This window comes from Protopterus annectens, chromosome 3.part0 (genome assembly GCF_019279795.1).
Source record: "Protopterus annectens isolate FY-2018-M chromosome 3.part0, PAN1.0, whole genome shotgun sequence".
Lineage (NCBI taxonomy): Eukaryota > Metazoa > Chordata > Ceratodontiformes > Protopteridae > Protopterus > Protopterus annectens.
The window spans coordinates 1,882,077,630-1,882,103,259 of record NC_056731.1 but is presented as its reverse complement, the minus strand read 5'-3'; the positions used below and the strand labels follow the sequence as shown (position 1 = coordinate 1,882,103,259).

The following is a 25,630-nucleotide window of genomic DNA, read 5'->3' as shown; positions in this document are numbered from 1 at the left end:
GGAAACCTGACTAAAGCAGACGTGATTGCAGCCTTGGTTACAGCTGCATCAGAAAAAAGCAGCCTGAAGAACAATCAGACTGACAGTGGAGATGCAATATCCATGGAGAATGGACAGCGCAACGTTTATGCAGTGGACTTAAAAATCCAGCTGGAGCTAAAAGACTTGAGTTGGAGGCTAGGCATATGGAACTAGAAGCAGCTGAGAAAACGAGGAGTCTACAAGCTGAGGAAAATGAATGGCACAGAAGGCATGAGAGGGAAATGCTGACTCTTCGCCAGAGTCATGGAGGTAATGGGGAAGGGAGTAACCAGACCCCAGTAACACAAAAGGTCAGTAAATTTCTTCCACAGTTTAAAGGGGGGATAATGTTGATCACTTCATTCATATGTTTGAGCGGGTATGTAAATAGTATAAGGTTGACCAAGGGCTCTGGACACGGCTCATGACACCCTTACTCCATGGTAGAGCTGTAACTTCTTTAGTAAAAATGCATGACACTGACTGTTTTGATTATACTGCTGTAAAAAAACGTGTTGGAATATTTTAAGCTAACACCTGAAATGTATAGGAAAATGTTTTGTGGGCATAGACACAAGGCAGATGAAAATGTATGTGAATATGTTGTTGAACTTGAGCACTTATTTTCATAGCTGGGTGAGTGGATGTCAGGTCACCACTTCTGAAAGGCTGGCAGACCTTTTGGTGAGGGAACAAGCCCTTAGCACTTTGCCTGAGGACATGAGGATCTGGTTAGCTGATAGACAATGTGCTACTTCAGATGAGTTGGGGAAGGTGGGAGACCTATACCTGACCAGCAGGGCAGCCGTGCACAGGAAGGGGACCCCCAGTACTGCTCATGAGTCTAAAGGAACCCATGATGGGCAGCACAGACTGCCCCAACAGACTCCACCAGTAGCAAGGGAAGCCACTAGTTCAGGTACACATCCAGGAGCAAGGGTTAAATGTTTTGAATGCAAACAGTGGGGCCATGTGGCATACAGGTGTCCAGGGAGGCAAGGTGGGGAACCAAAGGCGAGGGAGTCAGTAAGTGGGAAAGACAAAATGCCAACAGTAGGTTGTCTTGAGACAACAGGGGTATGAAACTAGCATCCTGCAGATGTCCTGAGAGGGAAGGATTTGGATGAGTAAGTACTATGTACTTATGCAGTTACATGCAGGGAAACTAGGAGACAAGCATGTGGGTCTGGTAGCCTGGGGGAGACCCAGACAGAATGCATACTTGGAGTCAGGTCTGCTGAGATGGTTACTTCAGGGAGTGAGCTACTCTGTAGCAGTGAGACTGAATGTGAGCCACAGCTGCTTGTGGGTACTGATGTTCCCTTGGACAGGGGTAAAGTACAGTGGTATACCTACCATAAATGTAGATGTTCAAGTTTATTCACTGTTGCAGTCCTTACTCTTGGGTTATCCTGCTGGCAGGCTACCCGCAGTCGGCCAGAATTTCAAAGTCTAGGTCCGGCGTCGGTTGCTGTCGCCTCTTTCCTGATGTCAGTGCGCCAGAGGTATAAAAGATGCAGCCGACGCCATTTTCTTCAGTTTTTCTTGCCCCAAGTGTCAGGTGCCCCAAATAGGTAGGCTGAAAAATATAGCAATAAGAAATGCATGCACAAAAATAACATTTCCTTCATCTACAAGCAAATACACCAAAAAGGTTGTATAGGATAAAGAAGTGTAGATAAGTCCCAGCAAAGAGAAGGGGGATGGTGGGTGGGTAACCTGGACTGCAACAGTGAATACACTCGAACATCTACATTTGTGGTAGGTACACAACTATACTATGTTCATCGTGTTTCACTGTTGCAGCCATTACTCTTGGGATGAATCTCAAAGCTGAGTATGGGTGACTAGGCTAAACAGGATTAGGAGAGGCTATGAGGCCCTGCAGAACTGCAGTGGCGAAGCCTGCTCTGGACTTAGAGTAGAGAGGCAAGCGGTAGTGTTTTGTAAAGGTGTGCACTGAACTCCAAGTTGCAGCCTTTAAGATGTCTTTAGTTGGTACTCCTCTGAAGAAGGCTGCTGAAGTGGCTGCTGCTCTGGTGGAATGAGGCCTAATACCCTTAGGCACTGATTTGCCATGTTGAGAATAGCAGAAACGGATGCAATGGCCTATCCATTTAGAAATAGTCTGTTTTGATATAGCCTTTCCTTGTGATCCTGCAGCATATGGCACTAAAAGTTGCTCAGTCTTTCTGAAAGCTTTAGTTCTGTCCAAGTAGAAGCGTAATGGAGCCTTTTTCCATTAGTTCCTATAGTTCGCTGTATTTGAAGGTTTCTTCTGAGTCAAACATAATCTCTTTGACTCTTCCAGAGGTCCTGCTGTTAATGCTTGTTGTGTCTTGTCATTAGCTCAGTTTCAAAGTTTCATGGTTTGGAATGATATGTGATGTGCATATCTGAGGCAATTTTGGTCTTATCTTTTAGTTGTTCCATATAATTCGAGAAATGCATCAAAGAGCAGGTTGTTCTGTTGCCAGTCTTGTATCAGTATTATCCTGCTAGTCCTTGGGCGTTGATTGTTGATTTTTAGTTGAGCTATCAAGGTGAGAGGTGGGACTGCATATGCTTAGGCCTTTCCCCAGCTGAAGGAAGAGGGAACATGCCCATGCTAGGGTGGAATGTGTGGAGGCAGAATTTTTCCACTGGTGTGATTGAGGTGATGCAAAAATATCTATCTGAGGTTTTCCGAGATCTTTTTGATGGATATGAAGATGTCAGTTACGCTTCCATTTCCCATTTCTTTGAGATGGTCTTGAAGATGTCCGTAGAGTATTTTCCTTCGGTTTGATGTGGTACTGTCTGCTATGTTGTTCAGCCTGATCAGTTTCATTCCTCTGTACAAATGTTCTGTCAGGGGGTATGAAGTGTATGACCCTGGTCATTGATTTTAGCATGACAGTGGGTATGTCTGTCCTATGTGTCGTTGGTCCTTGCACTCTGGATGACTTTGGTGTTGTGTCCTTGTTTACTGCCAGCATCTTTTTTAGGTTGATGTACACACTTGCTTGTTGAAAGTGTGTCCACAATCCTTTTTCCGTTTGTCAACATGTGCTGGTAGCATGTGGGTCCCCATCCTTGTTTGGATGGTCACAGCCTTGACATTCTGGAGCCTTTGCTGGCTTTGGTGTAGTAGGCCTGATTCTGGAACTCCCTTGACTAAGTTGCCTGGGAGTGTCTGTTTCTGTCATGGAACTGTGCCTGTGTTGCAGGATTAATGTCTTTGTTGGGATGTTCTGCTGCTGTCCTTGTTCCAGTTTTCTGGCAAATGGGACCAAAATTACACCATATTTCTGCAATTTGCCACTGTGCAATAGGATTCTTGCTGTTTTCTTGTCTGTTTTTGTTACCATGTTTTTAAAGAGGTTTGCTTGTTTCTTTTCTGTAGCTAGGAATGACATTGTTGTTTATGTGGCAATTTTTGTTCTGTGTCTTGTTTGGGATTAAATCATTTTGTTTTTTTGTAAATTGACCTTGTATCCCAGTGCTTGTGTAGGTAGTGATAAATTTGTATTTGAAAAAATGAAGTGCTTAAAGTTGTTAAATGACCTTGTAGCTTTGTTGTCCTAGCTTATGGTTGCCCAGGCTTGGCAGGTAGCATGCAAGGTCAGCATGTAGCTCAGGCCCTGTGTGAATACTAGGATGTGAATAGATTGGGCGCAGGGGAGGGGCTGAGAGGCAATGCTGCCTTGATCCTGCAATTGATCTGAGGTATAATCTGGAGAATTGAGATGCTCAGGACGTGCAGGAGACGCTCATGAGGATGATCCTTACATCTAGCTCCTTACCCAGCATGCTCCTTGCTGTACATGCAAGAAAGCTTGAACAGGGGGTTAGTTTGATGGGAGGGCTTATGGTGCTCTGAATTAGAGTGTGACAGCCAACTCTCATGTTTCCAAACTTTTTCCCTAGTCTGGCACTAGTCCCCTTTTTTTGTAGAACCTGTTGGCACTCTTTCTTGGCTCTCTTGTTTTGCTCTCTCTTGTTTGCTTTGTAATTTATCTGAGCTGGAGTTGTTGTTTAGCTTGCATTTGGTAGACGGAGGTGGTCTTTGTGTTGGAAGGAAACCGGTAACCTAGATTGCATGTTTGTAAATGGTTTGTGTCTTTTGTTATGTGTTTGCCAGTTTGTTGAAGTTAAGGTTAACTTGTTAACTGTTTCCGTGCTATTTGTTTTCAGTAGGCGGTCCCGCCTAGGCCTGGATGTGGTTGTGTTGATGTAGTCTGTGTGGATTTATTGTCTGTGTGGTTGTGGTTGCTTCTGTTGTCAGGTTTGTACCTTCGCCCTCCTCTTGTTTGTGTCTCACCTAGGGGTTCTCGCCCTGCCCTCGCTCTATCTCTGCCCTTTGGAGATTTTGCCTTTCAGGAGAGGATTCATGCTAAAGAGTGGGGATCTTAAACTTTGGGGTTGAACTAAACTTTGAACTGAAATCTTAAAATCTAGATTTTTCCCTTTAACTTTTCTTTCTTTTTCTTCAAACAAACTTGTCTTCTCCATAAAAGCAGTCAACAACTTAGCTTTAACATGATCGGTAGCAACTTAGCCTTCGCATAGCTTACCTTAGCTTTAACATGCCAGGCATGGCTGATCTTCTTGCCACCTCCAGTGCATCATAAGCACACCTCCAGTGCATCATACTAACCTGTTGTATGTTATTTATCAACCTGTGTTATTATTGTATGTTATTTATATTTTATCAGTCTTGAGAGATTCATCAGCGTTTAGCTTTTTACTCTTGGTATTGTACATAAACTGTATGTATCATGTGAAACTGTTTAAAAGTACTAGAGCTGAGAGTAGCTGAAGTGTAGACCTTTTTACCCCCTTCCCTTTCAGAAGGAATAGCCCTTTTTGCTATAGTAAGGTTTTTTACATTATCGTGGTGGCTATAGCCTGAGGGTCTGCAAGTGGGGGGTTGTAAAGGGTAAGATGAAAGGTGGTGAGTGTGATCTATCTGTCTGTAATTTGGCAGGGGTGGTCTGCAGTAAGGGGCAGGGCCTCTGGAGCATCGTGAAAGCATCATCCACCACATCAGCCACCTGGAAGATATAGCAGGTATAGCTAGCTGCATGTGGTGCCTGTGGAAGTCCAAGTCTTTTTCTGGAGTCTGAAAAAATCCTGAAAAATCGTGTTCTGCTCTCTCATCTCATCTAGGTTTCCCCAAAGGAGGAACAATACAGTCTGGCTCTGCTGGAATGGATTCTTCAGCATCAGAATTCAAAAATTGAAGAAATTGGATTCTGGCTGGTCAGTTATCTCTGATTCAGGAGCTGAATCATCAGAGGACCAATCATCAGGGGGCTCAGGGGCTAGGTCTCTTCTCTGGGGGCTGAGGGGCCCTGGGCCAGGTGAGAGAGAGATCAATTAAATAATGAAATTAAAATTTCTGCCAAAGTAAGCAATGCTGAGAACAGAAAGAGGGCCTGGGGGTGGGGGGTTTAACAGGCACTGTTTTAGTAGTCTTTCTGTTCTTAGGGCTGGCGAGAGCCTTATGGTTGGAGGCCTTAGGAGGCACTCACCGGCCTGCGATACAGGGGTGGAAGCTCAAGGAATGGTGGTTGATAAGGCGAGAACAACCACCGTATAAAATAGCGAGGCTGTGAGGCTGATTCAAGAGGGCCCAGTTGTAGCAGATTGTGAGATTTCAGATTCAGCTGTACTTTGATCAGTTTTCACCCTCGGTTTCAAGCGCTGGGCTTGATTTGCTTAATCATTTTTTTAATCAGCCACCGGACCCATGAGTGTCTTTCATTCTTCGTTTTGGCAGATTGGGTAGTCGGAGGATCGGGCGGCGTAATGCCGGCAAAATCAGAACCGAAAAACTGTTCTGCAAACTCGATGCCTGCCGCTCGGCCGGGTGGAAAGAAGCGCGACAGGGCTGGCTGCTACTGCACAACAATGGGCTGGGCCTAAACAAGGCGAACAATAAGAAGTTTAAATCTGTTACGCAAAAACAATTAATTTCCCACTGACATCGACATCGGCAAGAAAAAGAACCCAAGCTGGAGCAAGAAAGAGTCTTTTTAAGTCTCCAAGCATTCGTAGAAGTAATCTCTGATCCGACCGACCGACGGCACCCAACAGCTTCGCTTCTGCTTCGCCACCCCGCCCGAAGAAATAAAGTCTGAGGATGGCCGTTCGGCTGATGCGCTATGGCGAAGACCCACAGTGCCGGGTGAGTGAAGCCGGACTCAGCGAGGCCGACCGGACTTTTTGGAAGGGACGACGAAGCTGGTCTGACGACAGGACAACCCAGTTGTTATGACTGCAGATGCATCCATGAAGGACATCTGCCTGTGTATGTCCAAAGAATACAGAATTTTCTCACCCTTGTTCTGTGGATTTGGGTAAATGGTAGGCAAGTGAATGGTTTGATTGAGGGACACACTGGACACCACCTTAGACATAAATGTAGGGTTTGTCCTCAGAGAAACCCTGTCCAGATGAAAAATGATGAAAGGTTCCACAGCCATGAGTGCTTGTAACTCAGAGACTCGCCCTGCAGAGGTTATGGCTAGGAGCAGAGCTGTTTTCCAGGATAAGAATTTAATATCCACAGTTGATGCTGGCTCAAAAGGAGGAAGTGTGAGTTTTTCCAAAACATAATTGAGGTCCCAGGCCAGAATTGGTGCTCTCCTTGGAGGCCTAATGTTTTTGGCTCCTCTGAGGTACTGCCTTATTAAAGGATGAGAAAAGATAGGTGGTTCCATATTGCAATGTGCAGAAATGGCAGAGGCATGAATCTTAATTGATGAGGAAGAAAGGCCTTTGTTCATCATCTCAGTTAGGTATTGTAAAATCTGAGGAATATTTGGTACAGACGTGTCAATGCCTTGTTCCTGGTTCCAAGCACAGAATCTTTTCCATTTTTCTGCATAATATTTTCTAGTACTGGGCCTGCTGGCCTCCAAGACAACATCCATAACTGCTTTTGAAAGAGGGGTTTTCTGAATGGCTACATTATCCGCCATGCTGCCAGATTTAAGGTCCTGAGTTGGCTGAGCAGGATCTGATTGTTTTGTGGGGTCAGCAAGTGATAAGTTTGAGGCAATATCCATGCTGGACCTTGAGACAAGCTCTTTAGGATTGGGTACCAGTGCTGGTGTGGCCAGTCTGGCCCAATCAGAATCATTTTTGTCTTCTCTTATCTGACCTTTAGGAGTACTCTGGGAAGGAGAGGCAGAGGAGGAAAAGCATATACTGTTAGATTTTTCCAGCTGAATGATAAGGCGTCCACTTTCCATGCTTGCTTGTGATAAATCCTTGTGCAGAATCTCTGCAATTGACAGTTTTGAGGGGAGGCAAATGGGGATCCCCATTTCCATATTATCATCCTGAAGACTTGTGGATCCAGTTTCCATTCGTGGGGATCCATGAGGTTTCTGCTTAGTTCGTCCGCCAGAGTATTTTGTTTTTCCTGGCAAGAATTGTGCTTGTAGGTCAACTTGAAAAGCCAATGCTGTGTCTCATAAGGTCATTGCTTGTCTGCAGAGGGGGTAAGAATGAGTACCTCCCTGCTTGTTTATGTACCACATGAACGTAGTGGTGTCTGTCTTTATCAGTAATTGTCCTGGTTGAAGAAGGTCCTTGAAAGCTGTCAGGGAGTTTTGAACAGCTAGCATCTCTTTTTGATTGATGTAAAGATGCATCTGGTTTGCAGACCATGTGCCCTGAATACATTTCCCTGCCATATGTGCCCCCCAGGCATAACCTGATGCATCCGTTGTCAGTGTCTGTCTGGGTGTGGGTAAACTGAATGGCAGACCCTTGTTGTGGTGACAGGCTTCTGCCCACCATAGAAACTCCTGTTGTAGGCAGGGAATGAGTGCAATTACTGTCTCCAGGCTGTGGCAATGCTGAGTCCAAACACTTTTCAGATACCATTGTAGTTTCCACATATGCAGTCTGGCATATGGAATTAGTAGAATGCAGGATGCCATGGAACCCAAGGCCTGCAGGATTTTCCTTGCAGATAAGTGGGTTTTTGTTGACAATTTCTTGAAGTAAGTAGTCAGTTGTTTTTGCTTGTCTGGCGTGAGATAAGCCATCTGGGTAGTTGTATTTAAGCTTGCACCCAGGAATATTATCTCTTGAGAGGGCACTAGTTTTGATTTATTTTCATTTACTGTGTACCCTAGGACAATTAGTAATCTTTTTTCAAATGCCAGATGTTGGTAGAAGAGTGTCTTTGTTCTCTGCTTGAATTAGGCAGTCATCCAAGTAGGGATATATTTGAATTCCTTTTTGTCTGCAAAACACAATTACTGGTGCCAGGCATTTTGTAAAGACCCTGGGTGCAGTAGATAAGCCAAAGGGCAGTGCAGAGAATTGATAATGCATTGAGCCAGCTATGAATCTGAGGTATCTTCTGCAAGACTGTCTGATTGGGACATGCAGGTATGCCTCTTTTTGGTCCAAAGTTACGAGCCAAGCCCTCTTGTCCAGCATGGGCAGTAGCTGCTGAAGAGTCAACATCTTGAATTTTGGAACTTCCAGAAACGTATTTAGTATAGACAGGTCCAGAACTGGTCTCCAGGTTTTGTCCTTCCTGGGTACTAGACAAAGTCTGGAGTAAAATCCTTGCCCCTGCTCTTGTTGTGGTACTTGCTGAATGGCACTCATGTCCATGAGGGCTGTAATTTGCTTTTGTGCCTCTGCCCATTGATTGTGTGGCACGTCTGGCATGCCCTTTGACCTTGGTAGAGTGTGAAAATGGAACCTGTAGCCTTGGGACTCTATGTTCAAAACCCATTTGTCTTGGGTAACCATTTGCCAGTTTGATGAAAAAAGTGCTAGCTTTCCCCCTAAGGGGGCTGTCAAAAGAAAACTGCTTGGAACTGGTAGAGGAAAGTCATTGGGACTGTTTCCTGTAAGGCTGTGATTTGTCTTCTCCGCTTTTGGAGGTAGGAGCACCCCATTGTTTAGGTCTGTATGAGCCTTGGGGTTGAGATCTGCCTCTGGGACGTCTGTATCTGCCTCTTTGTGGTCTGTCTGAGACTGGAAAGGACCAATTTTTAGAAGGCCAGTTTCTGCTAAACCTGGGTGGCTTTACCTTTAAGAAATCCTTTACTGTCTGCATGGATTTTGCTTTATCCTCCATTTTTTCATCACCTCTTCTGCTTTAGTACCAAACAAAGTGTCATGCTGTAATGGTGCATCTAATAATTTTGCTTTAACATGATCAGGCAGATTTTGTTCCTTTAACCAAGCATGCCTTCTAATAACAGAACCTGTAACAGCGGCCCTGCAAGAGGCCTCCGGTGAATCATAACCACATTGCAAAGTATTCTTTCCCACTTGTTCAGTTGCATGCAATAAATCCTGCAATTCCTTGTTTTCTGCACATTCAGTATTTGTCAACATTTTTTGTTTAAGTAGTGACACTAAATATTGCTGATATTTAAGCATATGAAATTGGCAATTTAAAGCCCTTACAGCCAGGGTAGCAGAAGTGTAAACTTTTTTCCCCATCTATCTATAGCCCTAGTATAGCCCTAGAATCCCTATCAGAGGGGACAGGGTTTTTGCAGTGGAAGCTTTAACTCCCTTGGGACCCTGAGAAATAGTTTCTGGGTCTGCTGCAGAGTTTTTATATAGGAATTTATGAGAATCCGGGACCCTGTAGTATCTGTCTGGCTTAGCAGGTGCAGGAGGTAAAGAGTCAGGGGACAGTCCGGACTCGGAAAATACATCATCTACAATGTCTAGAACAGGTGGAATAGCTAGGGGTCTGTGCTGAGGAAGAAGCAGGAAGTCTCTGAGTCTTTTCTTAGACTCAGAATAATCTTGGCTCTCCCAGTGGAAATGCTCCCTCATAGTATGCAGCGTTTCCCCAAAAGAATAGTCCTCAGCAGGAGAGGCTGAAGGAATGGATTCTTCAGCATCAGAATCCTCATAGGGAAGCATGGGGTAATCCTGTTCAGAAGAGGAATCAGAGGAAATAGAAACCTGATCAGAAGAATCATACTCTGTATCTTGCCTAGGCCTCTTGGGGGATGGGAGCCCCTGATCAAAGTAATTAGGTCTTCGGCCATTTTGAGCATCTGTCTTTTAGGCACGGAAGTCTGAAAAGGAGAATGCTGTACTTGTTTCTTTGTCTTTAGTGCTTTAGTCTTTGTCTTTGAAGCTGAGGATGGCTTAACATATAGTTGTGTCGGTCTGAAGACACACTCAGAAGCCGATGCCTGCTCAGCGGCACCGGACCCATCTGAGGGATTGATTTCCGAGTGTCCAATACCTTGAGTTTCCAGAGACCCAGTCGGCTCCACTTGGGAGTCGGTAGCGGCCTGTGGCTCTGAGGTAGCAGGTGCCAGGGGCTGCAAATGTGCCTCACTGAGAACCGACGACTGGGGCTGCAAATGCGCCTCAAAACTCTGGTTGTCGGCTGTTCCACCGGCATTATATAATTAAATCGTCTGCCAAAGTAATGAAATGCAAAATCGAACCAATGCTTGATAGTGCGTTGGTTGAATCTAGCACAAAACTGACAGCTAGCAACATTGTGATCAGGGCCTAGGCAAGGAATACAGTAAGAGTAAAAATCCTTATGAGGTATTTGCTTCCCACAAAAAATACAATTGTTAACTTTTTCTGACATCGGACTGGAGCAAGAAAAAAGTTTCCCCAATGGGGTACTTAGCTTTAATGAAGACTTCGGTTCTGAAATTCAGATTTGAAAATCTCAGGAGTTGGCCGACCGGCACTTGTGAACTGATTTTGCTTCGGGCGCCGTGCGGCAAGAAAGACTGAAAAAAATGGGGTTGGCTGCATCTTTTATACCGCTGGAGCACTGACGTCAGGGAAGAGGTGACAGCAACCAACGCCGGACCTAGACTATGGAATTCTGGCCGACTGCGGGTAGCCTGCCAGAAGGATAACCCAAGAGTAATGACTGCAACAGTGAATCATGATGAACATCTGCAACGGTAGAGGTGAGTAGTAGTACCCAGGCTGACAGTGAGGCACTGCTGTCAGAGGATGCCAGACTTCCTGTGGTAGAGGAGCTGGGAAGGGTTACAAGGAGAGACTTGAGACAGGCTCAGCTCTCAGACCCTACAGTGCAAGGCCTGAGGCAGGTAGCTAGGGAGGCACCTGATTCTCAAGGGTAGGGGGAATCTGTATACTGGAACTTTTAGTTATGTACTTACCATAACTTTAGATGTTTGGGATCCATCTCGCCTACATTCTGTACTGATGGGTTCGGAGCCGATCCTTGGCTCCGACTCGGCACGCTATGCTATAGAGCGAAGTCTCTCATTGGCCGAGCTATTCTATATCCCAGGATGCACCACCGCTACTTCCCCAGATCTTGTTTGTCCGCACTCATGCATACACACATAACTGTTTATATAACATTGCCAGATGTTTCAAGATGAAACAATAGAACTCGGACCGTCCGATCTCTTCTGATCTCCAAGGCAGGGGGAAGGAGGGTGGGTTATTAGGAATGTAGGCGAGATGGATCCCAAACATCTAAAGTTATGGTAAGTACATAACTAAAAGATGTTATGTGATCCTATCTCGCCTACATTCTGTACTGATGGGACAGCGTCCCTAGCACCTGATTCCTGGGTGGCTCACTGGAAAACACTCCTGAGAACTGTGGAACCAAATGAAGCTCGCCCCCGAGATGCCAGATCCAATTTGTAGTGGGAAATGAAGGTGTGCGGGGAAGACCACGTAGCCGCAGCACAAATGTCACTAATGGCAAGCTTAGAGGAATAAGCCTGACTAATACAGTCCCTGATCCATTTGGCAATAGTGACCTTTGTGACAGCTTTGCCCAATTTATTATCCGAAAAGGACACAAACAATTGATCTGTTTTCCGTGTTTGTTGGGTCATGTCTAAATAAAAATGCAATTGCCTGTGAACATCCAATGTATGGGAGATGTATTCTGCTTTGTTTGAGTACTTTGGGAAGAAAACTGGAAGTTCTAATGACTGTTGCAGGCAAAAACTGGAACAAACTTTAGGGACAAAAGATGGGTTAGGCCTGAGGGATACTCTATCTTTGTGAAAAAACAGGTACGGTGGTTTGACAGAGCTTGAAGCTCTGAAACCCTTCTGGCAGAAGTAATCGCGACCAGAAAGGCAGTTTTCCAAGAAAGAAGTTTCAAATCACAGGTTGCTGCCGGTTCGAAGGGGGAGGAGGTTAAGGCACGTAATACCACATCGAGATCCCACGGAGGAGCAGGATGAGAAATCGGAGGTCGTAAAAGCGCAGCACCTTTCATGAAGGTTTTACACAATCTGTTGCTCATTAAAGGTGGGTTTATAGATTCATGAAAATTGGAAATAGCTGCCAATTGGACCTTGATGGTAGAGACTGAAGAACCTTGATTGAATAGGGAAGTTAGAAATTTCAGGACTTCTGACACCGGAACAGTGATGGGATCCAGACCCGGAGTTGAGCCCAAATAGCAAATCTCTTCCATTTGCTAGTATACAATTTCTTAGTGGCAGACTTGTGGGCCGAGGATAAGATATGTATGACTTCGGGTCTAAAGTATGATTCCTGACTATAGTCGGAAGAGGAGGAGCCAAGCTGTTAACTTCAAAGTGTGAAGGGACTGATGGAGTTGTCCCGACTGATGAATTAATAGGTCTGGGATCTGATCCAGGAACCATGGGCCGTCCAGTGCATATTTCAAGATAGGGAACCATACCTGACGAGGCCAGTAAGGGGCAACTAAAATCATTTTGCTCCCCAAGTGAGACGCCTTTTGGATCACTCTGGGAAGGAGGGGAACTGGAGGGAAGGCGTATAGCAAGCCGGTGGGCCAAAGATGGGCTAATGCATCCATAGGACTCTCCCCCGGAGCTGGAGTGAGAGAGAAGAACTTTCTGCACTTCGCGTTCAGCGGGGTTGCGAAAAGGTCGCAACAAGGAGTTCCCCATCTGCTGAAGATCTGAGTTGTCACTGCATCGTTCAGAGACCACTCGTGAGGAGAGAGAATAGTTCTGCTTAGTCTGTCGGCTATCACGTTGGATTTCCCAGGGATACGAGTCGCTACCAGAAAACGTCTGGTCGCCACTGCCCATTCCCAAACTGTCATGGCCTCTCTGCAAAGGGGGTAGGATCTGGTCCCTCCCTGTTTGTTCAGATACCAGACTACTAACATGTTGTCGGAGTGAATGGCAATTACGCCCTGAGGGAGGTAATCGTGGAGGGCTTGTAGAGACAGAAACACCGCCCTCATTTCTAGAATGTTGATATGAAGGAGACTCTCGTCGGAATGCCAATTGCCTTGGACTGACCTGCCCAGGTAATGACCCCCCACCCCGTCTGGGAGGCGTCCGTCGTCAATGTGGCCATAGGAGGAGGTGGAACAAAGGGTCGTCCCTGATCCAGATTGGAGGGCACCAGCCACCAGCGAGGGTCCCGTTTGCAGGTTTCCGTGATCCGTATGAGGTGACTGAGGGGGAGATCCTGAAAGGACCACTGTGTCGATAGGAGCCACTGGAGAATTCTCATATGCAATCTTGCTAAAGGGACTAGGAGAACAGTGGCCGACATAGAGCCTAATAGCTGCAGGACCATCCTGGCTGGAGCTTTGGATCTGAGAAGCAAGGCTCGGACTTGAGCCTGTATAGTCTGTATCCTTTCTGTAGGAAGATAGACCCGCATTTGGTTTGAGTCTATCTCTACTCCGATGAATCTTATGCGCTGAGATGGCAGCAACACAGACTTTGGCCAATTGAAGGTGATTCCAAGGGAAGTGCCTAGTGATATGGTGGCTTGTAGGTTCTGCAATAGTAGACGCCTGGAGGTGGCAGTTAGGAGCCAGTCGTCCAGATACGGAAACACCTGGAATCCTAGACTCCTCAGGTGAGCAGTCACGACCGCCAAACATTTGGTGAACACCCTGGGGCTGTGGTGAGACCAAAGGGCAGTGCAGAACTGAAAATGACCGTCTCCCAGGCTGAAGCGCAAATGTCTCCTGGACGCCTGATCTATCAGGATGTGATAATAGGCGTCCTTGAGATCTATGGAGCACATCCAAACACCTTTCTCCAGCAGTGGGAGAATGGATTGTAAGGTGACCATTCGGAACTTGGACTTCTTGACTGATCGATTTAGGATGCTGAGATCCAAAATGGGCCTCAAGTCCCCGGTCTTTTGGCACCAAAAGAATCTTGAGTAAGTCCCTAATCCGATCTGGTCTGGGGACCGGTTGGATGACTCCTTTTGAAGCAGCTTTGAGATTTCTAAGGCTGCGATTTCCGTTGACTGGGTGGCGGGTCCGGGATTTTCTTGGACGGTGGAGGGTGTGAAAAGGGATGGCGTAACCTCCGGCTATGATTGAAGCACCCATCGGTCCTGAGTGATACCTTCCCAGGCTTTTAGGTGCCTCGAACGACCCCGACTGGCTCGGAGCTGCACAGTCGGGCAATCCTTCAGGGATTGTGGAAGGCTGAAGAGCCACGAAAGGACTCGCGGTCTCCAGTGTTGCGGGGCCTCTGCCACCTCTGGGACGGCGTCTTCCAGAAAAATTTCCCCTCCTCTGCCTCTAGAAGGGGATCGTCCTGCTGAGGGATAAGACTTCTGGGATTTATGGAACCACATTTTCCCTCCTCTTTTAGCCTTGGGGTAAGGCCGAAGGGAGTGGAAAATCGTGCCCACGGCAGTCAAAGTCTTACCTTCTTGCTCACAGTGGGTCAATGTGTCCTTTACCTTGGGTCCAAACAAAGAGGACCCATCAAAGGGAGCGTCGGCAAAGGAAGACTTAAAGGCTTCCACAAAATGACACAGGCGGAGCCAGGCTTGCCTCCGTGAGAGCAACACCCGTACCTGCCGCTCTACTCGCCTCGGCTGCATATGAAATGAGCCTCATGGACAAGTTTGATATCGATGACAGCGTAGCCAACTGAGAGCCAACCGTCTGGGCCAGCTGCTCAGGTAGGTTACCCAAGAGGGTATCTGAAAGCTCCTTGATCAGATCCCTCTGAAATCTGGTGAAGTGCGTCAAATAGTTCAGGGACCTTAAGGTAAAGGCCGCTGAACTGAGGGTGCGCTTACCGATCCATGCTCCTAGACTCCTTATTAGGAGGATGGACGGACATCGAAGCCTCTGTTACATCTTGTTGGGTAGCAGATGCCACCACCAGGGCATCTACAGCCACACCTTTGGTCAGAAACTCCTTCTCTGGGGGTGCTGATAAGAATTTATTTGGGCGAGCAGGCACGGTTCCACAGAGTCTGGATGCTCCCGCCCTTCGACAGATCAAATCTAGGAGCTCGTCAAGGCGGAGACACCCAGGAGGTGGAGGGCTGAGCCCAAGGCCTTGAGGAACACCGACTCGTCAGCGGAAGGGGGTTTGGAATGCCAGCCGCCTCGTTGTTTGAGGGCTTCCAAGATGTCTGCAAAGGAGACATCATCTGAGGACAACTTAGGGGACCCCTCCGCATCATCAAGATTGGTGTCCGACGTGAGAGACTCATCGGGGAGTCGACGTGCTTCCTCTTGCACAGTCTTTTCCTTGGGGGTTCCTCCGAAGAAGCTTCAGACGGACCTCCAGGAGGGGGGGAAACCCCACTGGGGGTGACCTCAGGCCCCAGGGTTCCGCTGTCTAGCGACAGGGGGACTACGAAAGACCCAGTCTCCGTGTGTAGGGAAGGTGCCGGTGAGACCGTGGAGGTAGCCAAAGAGGATTTGGCCAAAGCACTCCTCATGGCCCTGAAGGCCGGACCGCCAGAGTCCTGGGAAGGTCCAACCCCTGGGGCCACAACAGTAGACGGCACCCCCGCAGCCGACGCACCGAGAGGAAGGCTAGGAACTGAAAACATCGGTCCCGAAGCGTCCCCACCGGGGCCGACCGAGGAGGTCCGTGTACCGAACTCCGACTCGAGAGCTGGGGTTGGAGTAAGGGTCGGAGCCGACCCAAAAACCTCCATCGGCTCCACCAGCACCAGCTCCAACAGTGCCGAGGCTGTTAGAGGAGGAAACAGAACTACAGGGTGGGCCATCGGCTCCGAATGGGCTGGAGCCGAAACTAATTTCTGGAATACAGGAGACTGAAACAGTCTTAGGAGCACCCTGTCGATGTCCGAATCCGACATCCTGGAAGATCGGGAGGAGACCGATCGGGTCCGAGCTGACTTCTCCATCGGCTCCGAAGGACTGGGGGACCGGCTCCGAATGGACTCGACCAATATCGGTGCCGAGGGAGATTCCATAGCAATTTCCCTCGGTGCCGATGAGGGCTTCGGCGCCGAAGGGGAAGTGTCTGAGCCGGCAACCCTCTTCGGCTCCAAAATCAGTGGAGCCGATGAAGATGACCCGCCTCTCGAAGCCCCAGCCATTGGCTCCGAAACCAGAGGAGTCGAGGCTGGAGGCATCAAGGCAGACCGTTCCACCCTTGGCTCCGAAGTCTGTGGAGCCGATGGAGAAGCCTGCATAGATTTCTTAGTGGTCGGTTCCGACGGGCTGGTCGGAGCCGACAATTTCTTTTTCATATCTGGAGAGGGAGAGGAAGAGAAGGCCTCTTCGAAGGAGGGTTTGATAAGCCCTTTTAAGATCAATTTATTCTTCCTCTCTTGGAGGACCCGAGAGGAAAAGGCGTGACACACGCTGCAGGACTCCTGAAGGTGTTTGGCGCCTAAGCAGTAAACGCATAAGGAGTGATCATCTGTGATGGACATTTTATAGTTGCATCTCGTGCATTTTTTAAACCCGGAGGGTCTATGCTCCTTAGACATAATTGTAAACACTTTGCCAAATTATATGTAAGAGAAAAAACACTATATATATAGCCACACAACAATAAAGAACTTTTTTTTTTTTTTTTTTTTTTTTTAAAACAAGAGCGAAAGCCCAACAAACTTAAATGTATGACAAACACCAAAAAGAGGGCCAAGAACCCTCTAACTTAAACAGGTACTTGACCTCTGAAACAACAAGAAGACTCAATAAGAATGAGGGGAAGGCCCCTCTAACTTAAACGGAAACCTTTCCCTGTCCAACACAAAATTTTTACCACAAATTTCTCACAAAAACACACGTATACACAACAATAGCTGTTAAAACAGCTTTTGGATAAAGATTTAGGAAATTTCTGACAGAAAACTCTCAGAAAAAAACAGCACTTAGCTCAGCCAAGTTCGAGACCACGTCCTAGCTTGTAAGCGGCAAACGAGATCTGGGGAAGTAGCGGTGGTGCATCCTGGGATATAGAATAGCTCAGCCAATGAGAGACTTCGCTCTATAGCATAGCGTGCCGAGTCGGAGCCGAGGATCGGCTCCGAACCCATCAGTACAGAATGTAGGCGAGATAGGATCACATAACATCAAATGGTTACTGTACAGAGAGTGTACTCCTGAGGGAGGGCTAGAAGGTGAGAGAGTACAGCAGTTGGTATTGCCTAGAGCTTACTGTCTGGCGCTTCTAGCCATAGCCCATGATATTCCCTTTGCAGGTCATATGGGCATAAAACATACAAAGAGGCGTATTATGCAAAACTTCTATTGGCCTGGAATTTCCAGAGATGTAACAAGGTACTGCAGGACCTGTGAGCAGTACCAGAAGGTAGGCAAGGTAGGAGACAGTGTGAGAGCTCCCTTGATGCCTTTGCCTGTGATTGACGAGCCATTTCAGAAGGTAGCTATGGATATTGTGGGTCCTCTGAGTACCCCAAGTTCCATGGGGAAATAGTATATCCAAGTGATTGTAGATTTTGCTACACAATACCCTGAGGCAGTGGCTTTGACTTTCATTGAGGCAGAGAAGGTGGCAAATGCTTTGCTAGAGATTTTCAGCAGGGTAGGTTTCCCAAAGGAAATACTGTTTGACAGAGGTGTCAATTTTATGTCAGACCTGCTGGCGTGTCTGTGGAAGTTCTGTGGGGTGAAGCACATGAAGACCACCCCCTACCATCCCCAGACTAATGGTCTTGTTGAGAGGTTAAACTCTACAATCAAGTCCATGCTACGGGCATTTGCAGATCAGTTTAAGAGGGAGTGGGACAAATATTTGCCCCATCTGTTGTTTGCTTACAGAGATGTTCCCCAGGAATCCACAGGTTTTTCACCCTTTGATTTGCTGTATGGGCATAGGGTGAGGGGACCTCTAGATTTAATTCGAGATGAGTGGGAAGGTGAGTGTGAGTCTCACATGGAGTCTGTTGTGGCATACGTCCTGAACCTCAGGACAAGGCTCAGGGAACTCATGGGCCTGGCCCAGGAGAACCTGGCAGAAGCCCAACAACAGAAAAAGGCGTGGTATGAAAAGAATGCTCAAGCTAGAGAGTATGCTGTGGGGCAGCAGGTGATGGTTCTCATTCCTGTCAGACACAACAAGCTGCAAGAAGCTTGGGAGGGACCCTACAAGGTGGTAAGAAAGGTAAGTGATGTTAACTGCATGGTGGAAGTGCTAGGCAGACGGCAGGGGCATTGTACCATGTTAACATGAAGAAACCTTACCATGATAGGGAGGCCCTTGTGCTGAGCATTTTCAGTGGATTGCAGGAGGAGTCTGAGAGAGATCTTGTGACTGATCTCCTCAGGGAGGCTCGGACTGACACCTCGGTGGAAGGGATAGCAATGTCCCAGGAGCTATCTCCTACCCAGGTTCGAGAAATCTGAGCAGTGTTGCACGAATTTGGGGACATGTTCACTGGGAAACCAGGGAACACCCACCTGGTGCAGCACCAGGTGGATACAGGACCGCAAAGGCTTATTAGGCAGGCCCCTTATAGGGTGACTGAGAGAGTCAAACTCTGAGGGAGGAGGTACAGGAGATGTTGAAACTAGGGGTGATAAGAGTCCAACAGTCCCTGGGCCCCACCAGTGGTACTGGTGCCAAAGAAGGATGGCAGCACCAGGTTCTGTGTGGATTACAGGAATTGAAATAGTCACAGAAAGGCAGATGCTTACCCCATGCCTAGGACAGGTGAGGCCCTAGAGCAGCTGGGTGGGGCAAAGCATCTTACAACCACTGATCTTACCAAGGGTTACTGGCAGGTGCTCTTGACCCCCAGTGCTAGAGAGAAATCAGCCTTTCTGAATCCTTTTGGCTTGTATGAGTTCACAAAGATCCCCCTTTGGGATGAAGAATGCCCCAGAGACTTTCCAGAGGCTGGTAGATCAAATCTTAGCAGGAGTAGGAGGGTTTGCCCTTGCTTACATGGATGATACTGCAATCTACAGCCATTCCTGGCAAGTGCAGCTTCAGCATGTCAGGGAGGTGCTGGGCAGACTAGAGATGGCAGGGTTGGCCATTAAGCTGAACAAATGTCAGGTGGGTATGGCAGAGGTCTCCTACATAGGACATAGTGTGGGGAGTGGTAAGATAAGGCCAGAACCTGCCAAAGTGGAAACCATTCAGGCATGGGCCTGCACCTGTTACCAAAAAGCAGGTGAGGGAATTCTTAGGGACAGCAGGGTACTACAGAAAGTTTGTTCCCAATTATAGTACCATAGCTGCTCCCCTTACAGATATGACAAGGAAGAATAGGCCAGATAAGGTAGTGTGGACCCCAGCATGTGAGCAGGTATTTCAGAAGCTTAAGGAAGCTTTGGGAGGATCCCCTGTGTTAGCCAGTCCAGAATACAGCAAAGAGTTTGTTGTGCAGGTGGATGCTTCAAACTATGGGGTGGGGGCTGTACTTAAGCCAGATTTCTTCAGAGGGAGAATAGCACCCAGTGGTTTATCTCAGTCGTAGGCTCCAACCCAGGGTGGAATGCTATGCAGTGGTAGAAAAGGAATGTCTAGCCATAGTGTGGGCACTACAAAAACTTCAGGCTTATGTGTATGGAAGAAAATTCACTGTGAAGACAGATCACAACCCTCTAACATGATTAAACAGAGCCAGTCAGCAAAATGCCAAGTTGCTAAGATGGAGTCTGGGGTTGGAAGCATATGATATGTCCGTGCAGCACCGCAGTGGGAGTAGCAATGCTAATGCAGATGGGCTCTCAAGACAGGGAATGGGGTGAGGTACACCCAGACAGACCTGACACTCTCAAGCGATGTTTCTCAAGGGGCACTTGAGAAACTTGCTCGAGTTCACCGGGGGGGGGGGGGGTTGTGACGATTGGGGAGAGATGGGTGAAGGCTGACAGCCTTGTCAAATAGAATTTGATATATAATTCTGGCATTTGTAAATAAATGTAAAATACAGGCATGTTTTCTTGAGTGTAAAAGAATACTGTGAAATGTGAAACTGCAAAATATGTGACAACATTGCACTCTACTGGCCCAGTGAAGCATGTTGTGACCCTTTCATGTTAGAATTCGGCTCTAGTGCATCTGGCTGAAGGTTTCATGTTTTAAGGCTAAAGTTTATGACCAGAATTTAGATGTGGAATGTGCTTTATTGCTCTGGTTTCTATTCTAACTCTTTGTTGCATTTTGAGAGCTGCCACCCTCTGCATCAGAAAAAATCCCTTGTCAAGGGTCAATATGCAAGATTGGCCAGAATGATGTCTGACCAGGACAATTTTATTAAAGAATTTGATGTCCTAATGGGTATGTTGCAGAAAAGAGGTTACCCATTTAACTTTGTCAATTACATAGCTAAAGAAGTCAAATCAAAAAGAGCTGGGGGTATTTATTCTACACTCTTGGAGAAGCCTGAAGGTTTGAATAGAACCCCTGGTTTGGTAAAAACTGACAGTTTTACTAGGGCATGTGTCTTGCCCTTCACCAGGGATTTGTTTAACATTAGAAGCATCATTTATGATTTTTGGACCATTTTTGGTTTGGATGATAAGAACAAAAGATTGGGAGAAAAACCTCTTGTGGTTTACAAAAATGGCACCTCCTTGAAAGGCCTGGTGGAGAAGAAAAAGTTAAAGGCAGGCCTTGGTGGAACTTTTAAATGTGGGAGGTGTGGACAATGCCCTTATATATTGGACACTGATTCCATTAGAGTCAGCAACTATGGTAAAATTACTACTATTAAGAAGTGTTACTGTTACACCATGGGAGTGGTATATATTGCAACCTATATGGTATGTGAGGGGTACTATGTGGGGAAGTCAATCAGAACCCTTAGACAAAGAATATATCAACACAACTATGATATACTAAAAAACAAAGAAACCAATGCTTTATTTAAGCATATAAAGGTACATCCGACAAATTATTTTTAATTTTTTGTACTTCAACAAGTAGAGCTGGGTCCACGAGGGGGGCCCGATGATGACTTCCTTGAATATTTAGAACTCGAGTGGCAGATAAAATTAAATGCATGTCAACCACCTGGGCTCAATGACAAGTTATCCATTAGTTCTGTATTAAAACTAAAATAAGCTTTTTATGTGATTTTATTCAAGATCTGTGTTTTAAATCATACTTCAATACACAATACATTAATGTCTATGTGGTTGGTAGGTGGCAATTGGTGTGTTGTAGTGGGCAGTTACTGTGATTACTGTCTTTTTAAACTGCTTAATTATTTTACAGGAAATGATGTTTGCTTTGTCAACCAATGGCTGTAAGGGTTAGGGTATTTAAATATGGCATTTTCTGTTTGTTCTTGTTCTGATGAAGTCTTGTGATTTTGACGAAAGCACTTAACTTTTTTCAATAAATATTATGGATTTAGTGCTGCAGTGTTCCTTTGGTGATCCTCTTCATATATTTTTACTTGGTTTTGGTGTTCGTTTTATCTGGTTTCTGTTAAGAGTATACATATGAAATTACCTATATTGTTGTAAGTTTCTGAGCGGGTGTTAGATTGCTAAATAGTGCAGTTTGTGGCCTGAGAACTCCAGACTAAGTGTCAAAAATGATGTAATTTGGGAGGGCCTTAGAGACATGTTTGTTAGTAATGTATAAATGCTATTTCTCACAAAAGACCGAGGAGCATTTTGATCCTGGATATCTAACTCAGTACTCTGCTTATGCTCACATGTAAGTTTTAGCACTGTGATTTCTTGTAGGAATAGTTAAAGCTAGTAAAGATTAATTAGGTATTTTTCTTTGAAATCAGACCTGTCCTACTGTATTATTTTAAGTTTCTGTGTGATCTCAGAACTCTTAGATATCTCTGTGGAGTAGTAGTTCTGTCTTGTGTTTTAATTATTTATTATTATATATATTTTTAAAACCTTCTACCTGTGGCTGGTTTATGTAGAGATAAATTATGCTTTACAGTACATTTTATATTTATAGAGTTTACTGTCTAAGCCCTTCTAATAAGCCTAGACTGAATAGTCACATTACCATTGGATAATAATATTGCACAGTAATAACTGGACACCCTTTTAAGGGCCTTTTAGTAACTGATATTATTAGCTGGGTGGTGGCAGGGATGACTACCGTATGGTCGGGGTAAAGGGGCACAGCTGGAGAACCTGTGTCAGCCTTTCCCAGGAGTGTCTATGAAGTTGTATAAATACTTATCTCAAAGTGTGTGTGTGTTGTGTCAGCTACTTGGGCAGGGACACAAAGCACTGGTTGGACAGAGAGGGTACTGGAGGTTTTAGCTTGCCCAGCTAGGCTGAGACTTGGACCCTATAGCTGTGCCAGTGGGGAGTCTTGTTGGGGACCTGGTGAGCAAAGGGGCAACCAGCCCCACAGTGACTGTGATCTCTGTGTGCACTTAAGGGAAATTGTACTTTACTGTGTGTATTAGTTATCCTTTTCTCTCTTCTCGGAGACGACCTCCCTGGTGTTAGTGGTGAGGATTGAGGCTCCTTGGTTGCTGGGCCAGGGCACGGTTGTCACAGTCTTCATTGTACAACTTGATCTGGGGAAACTCAGAGAAATCCTAGTCTCCAGAGATAAACTCATAAAAAATGCTAAAGGGAGTAGCTCGAGAGCAAGTTGTGGTTCGGGAAGGAGACAGAACCTTATGAAGTTCCAAAGTTTTCATATTTTTCTTGATCTGATGAAATCTACAAAAGGAAAGCACTACTCCAAATATAGCTTCTTTAAATGAATACTGACTCAAGGTGATTTATTTCGAGGATCAGGTCCACACAATTCTACTATGTTCTTCATATCATGCTGCAGTAGAATTCCTGACATATGGAAAGGATTTGACATGAGAACTTTGGAACTTTTGAGGAGAAGCTAAGGTTTACTTTCCTTTTCCTACTCATCCTGGCTAGGGCCTCTCAGCTCCCCTGGTTGGTTTAGCTTAGGTAGGGCTGCTTCCACCAATTGGGACCTTTACTTTTACTTCAGAGGTAAACTCTTGTGACCTTCAGCTTCTTGATTCATTATGGCCTGAATGAGGCAACTGTCTACATACGGATAAATATTCACCTCCCCATGTCTCAAGGTAGAGAACAATGAGCACCAGTCACTTCATGGAAACTCTGGGTTATGCAGAGAGCTCAAAGGGCAAGGATACAAACTAGAAATAGTCTCCTACTTGAGAGAGTTTCGGTGTTCCATTCAAAATCAAAAAATGAAAATATGAAAGTAAGCATTACCCAGATACAACTTCACTAGGAAAGACCTGGGTAGGAACATGGGAAAGGACTGTGTAGTTAGCATCCTGAATCTTGGAACTTTCAAAACAGGCTGAGTTTTGAAAGATACAAAATCAATCTCCAAGCCCATCCTTTTTGAGTACAAGAGAAAGGCTGGAAGTAGAAACATCTTTGAGGATCCATCAATGATGTCACAAAAAATCTTACAAGTGGTCAGGGAGGAGAAAGGTCAGTTCTTCCAGAACAGGTGGCATCACCATAAAGGATGACTTGGCTTTAAATTCTATCTTGCATCTCTTACTATTTACCTAGCATTCTGATGTAACATCTGACAATTCCTCTTAGCCTCCTCCATCAAGTAAGAGGTCCATGCAGTAGGTGTGGCTTGGAAAGGAATGCAGGAGTCAGGATTGGTTGGAAAGACTTATCAGCCTGTTGCCTGAAGCTTTAATCACCTTGCTGTTCTACTTTTGCCACTTTTGTTTCTTGTTCTTGTCCTGCTGGTTTTTAGTCAGGCATCTGTAGAAAGGTCTGATTTTAGGGCAGCTTCAGATACATTTTGGAACAGGGGAATGAAAAAGCTGTTTTATTGTTTCTATCACCTTACCTTTTTATTCCAACTTTTTAGAGAGCTCTTGGACTTGACCCCAGACAGGAAATTTTTGTCTAAGGAAACACTAAATTGTCCTCCTTTACTATACTCCAGTAATGCCTTAATCGTCAGTCATATGTGTTGTCTAAGGACTGATCCCATAGCAGATTCCATGAATGCTGTCTCAATGGCATCACAACTACACTTAATAATGTGCTTCCCCACCTTCTCTGAGTCACAATGGCAAACCTTGAACTCTGAGTTTTAGGGTTTAGTACTGCAAACTCTCAGTCATGTTCTATATCTGTCCAACTACTTGTCCTTGGCACTTGGACACTGAGGGTGACGTATACAACTTGCTGCCAAATCTGTTCAGGTTTCTGTTCTCCCCTTCAGTGAGTAAAGTACCGCACTGCAAGATGATCGCTGAGACTTGCAGCTCAACCCTCTCTCAGTTACTCTCTGTTGTAAAATCCTGCATGTGGCATAGTTTGCAGATAATGAATTCTGTTGCTATATTAATTAAGCTGTACTATGTGATCATGCCAATGTTACAATGTTTTTAATGCTTAAATGATGCTTTGAACACAGTAAAGAAAAGCAGAATTTACTATGACCTTTAAAAAATTCAGAATGTATCATGATTTCCTTAAAATGTATTTGGAGAGATCTTCTTGTTTATCCATTATTTCAGTATAATATTGAAGTTATCAATCAATGCACAGACATGAGAAAATACCAATCAAATTGCAGCCCCCACCAATACATTTACCACTTGTTTGACCTATAGGCAGACTGCCCTCACAGAAAGACATGCATGCCACTGCCATTTCAAATGTAAGTCTTACAAGGTATAACTGTCGTGTCAGTTTTAAAGTTCAGTAGGTCATGCGTTCCTAAACATCTAAATCCAAACTTCTTTACAGCAAAAACTTGCATTAAAAGAAGATAGCAGTTTCGGACCTAAAGTCTGTTGTGATAACACTCTTCCAAGCCAAAAAATCCACGGTCAGTTATAAAAACATTACAGAACATAAGAATACATCCTTTAACAACTCCTCCTCCTTCTCCAGTACATTTTGTTTTTCAGTTCTTCTAACCCCATCTAAACAGTAAGGAAAATTCCATGTAGCACTAACTAATTACCAAGCCATTACTTACTGCTTGGAATGTCTTCAAGATGATCCTTTAGTTGTCCAGTCTCTTTCCTCAACCCAACATCAGATAGGTATGTCTTATCATCTTTAAAAAGTCGCAACAGCTGATCCACTGGGATGCTGTAGCCTGCACAAGAAAAGGACAACCCTAATTATGTAGCTAAGGTAATGTCATGACTGCCATTCAAGGCATTTCTACAGCACAACCTTTTGAGGCGCAAACATAAAAATTTCTTATTAAAAACACCAGTATATTATTCATGTCTTGTTTTTTTCTTTTCCAGTACATCATGGCAAAAACATTATATGAATCAGTAAAATGCAATTTTAATTAAACCCACAATAAAAATATATAAAAAAAATGTTACATGAATTAAAATGCAATCTGGATTTAATCTCTTTTTTTTTTTTTTACATCTTCAGTCCTGCAAGACTCACTGCAGGCTAGTTTCTCAACAAATACTTATCTCATATAGA

At 45.4% G+C, this 25,630-nt stretch overlaps 1 protein-coding gene across 2 annotated transcripts in view; it reads right to left on the bottom strand.

The window, feature by feature from the left end:
• The window catches only part of LOC122797152, a 457,322-nt gene that overhangs the window by 238,033 nt on the left and 193,659 nt on the right, over window positions 1-25,630 (bottom strand). For both annotated transcript variants that reach the window (XM_044065959.1, XM_044065960.1), the window contains exon 3: window positions 25,158-25,280. In XM_044065959.1, coding sequence (XP_043921894.1) covers window positions 25,158-25,280 — 123 coding nt within the window. The remainder of the gene's footprint in view (window positions 1-25,157; window positions 25,281-25,630) is intronic.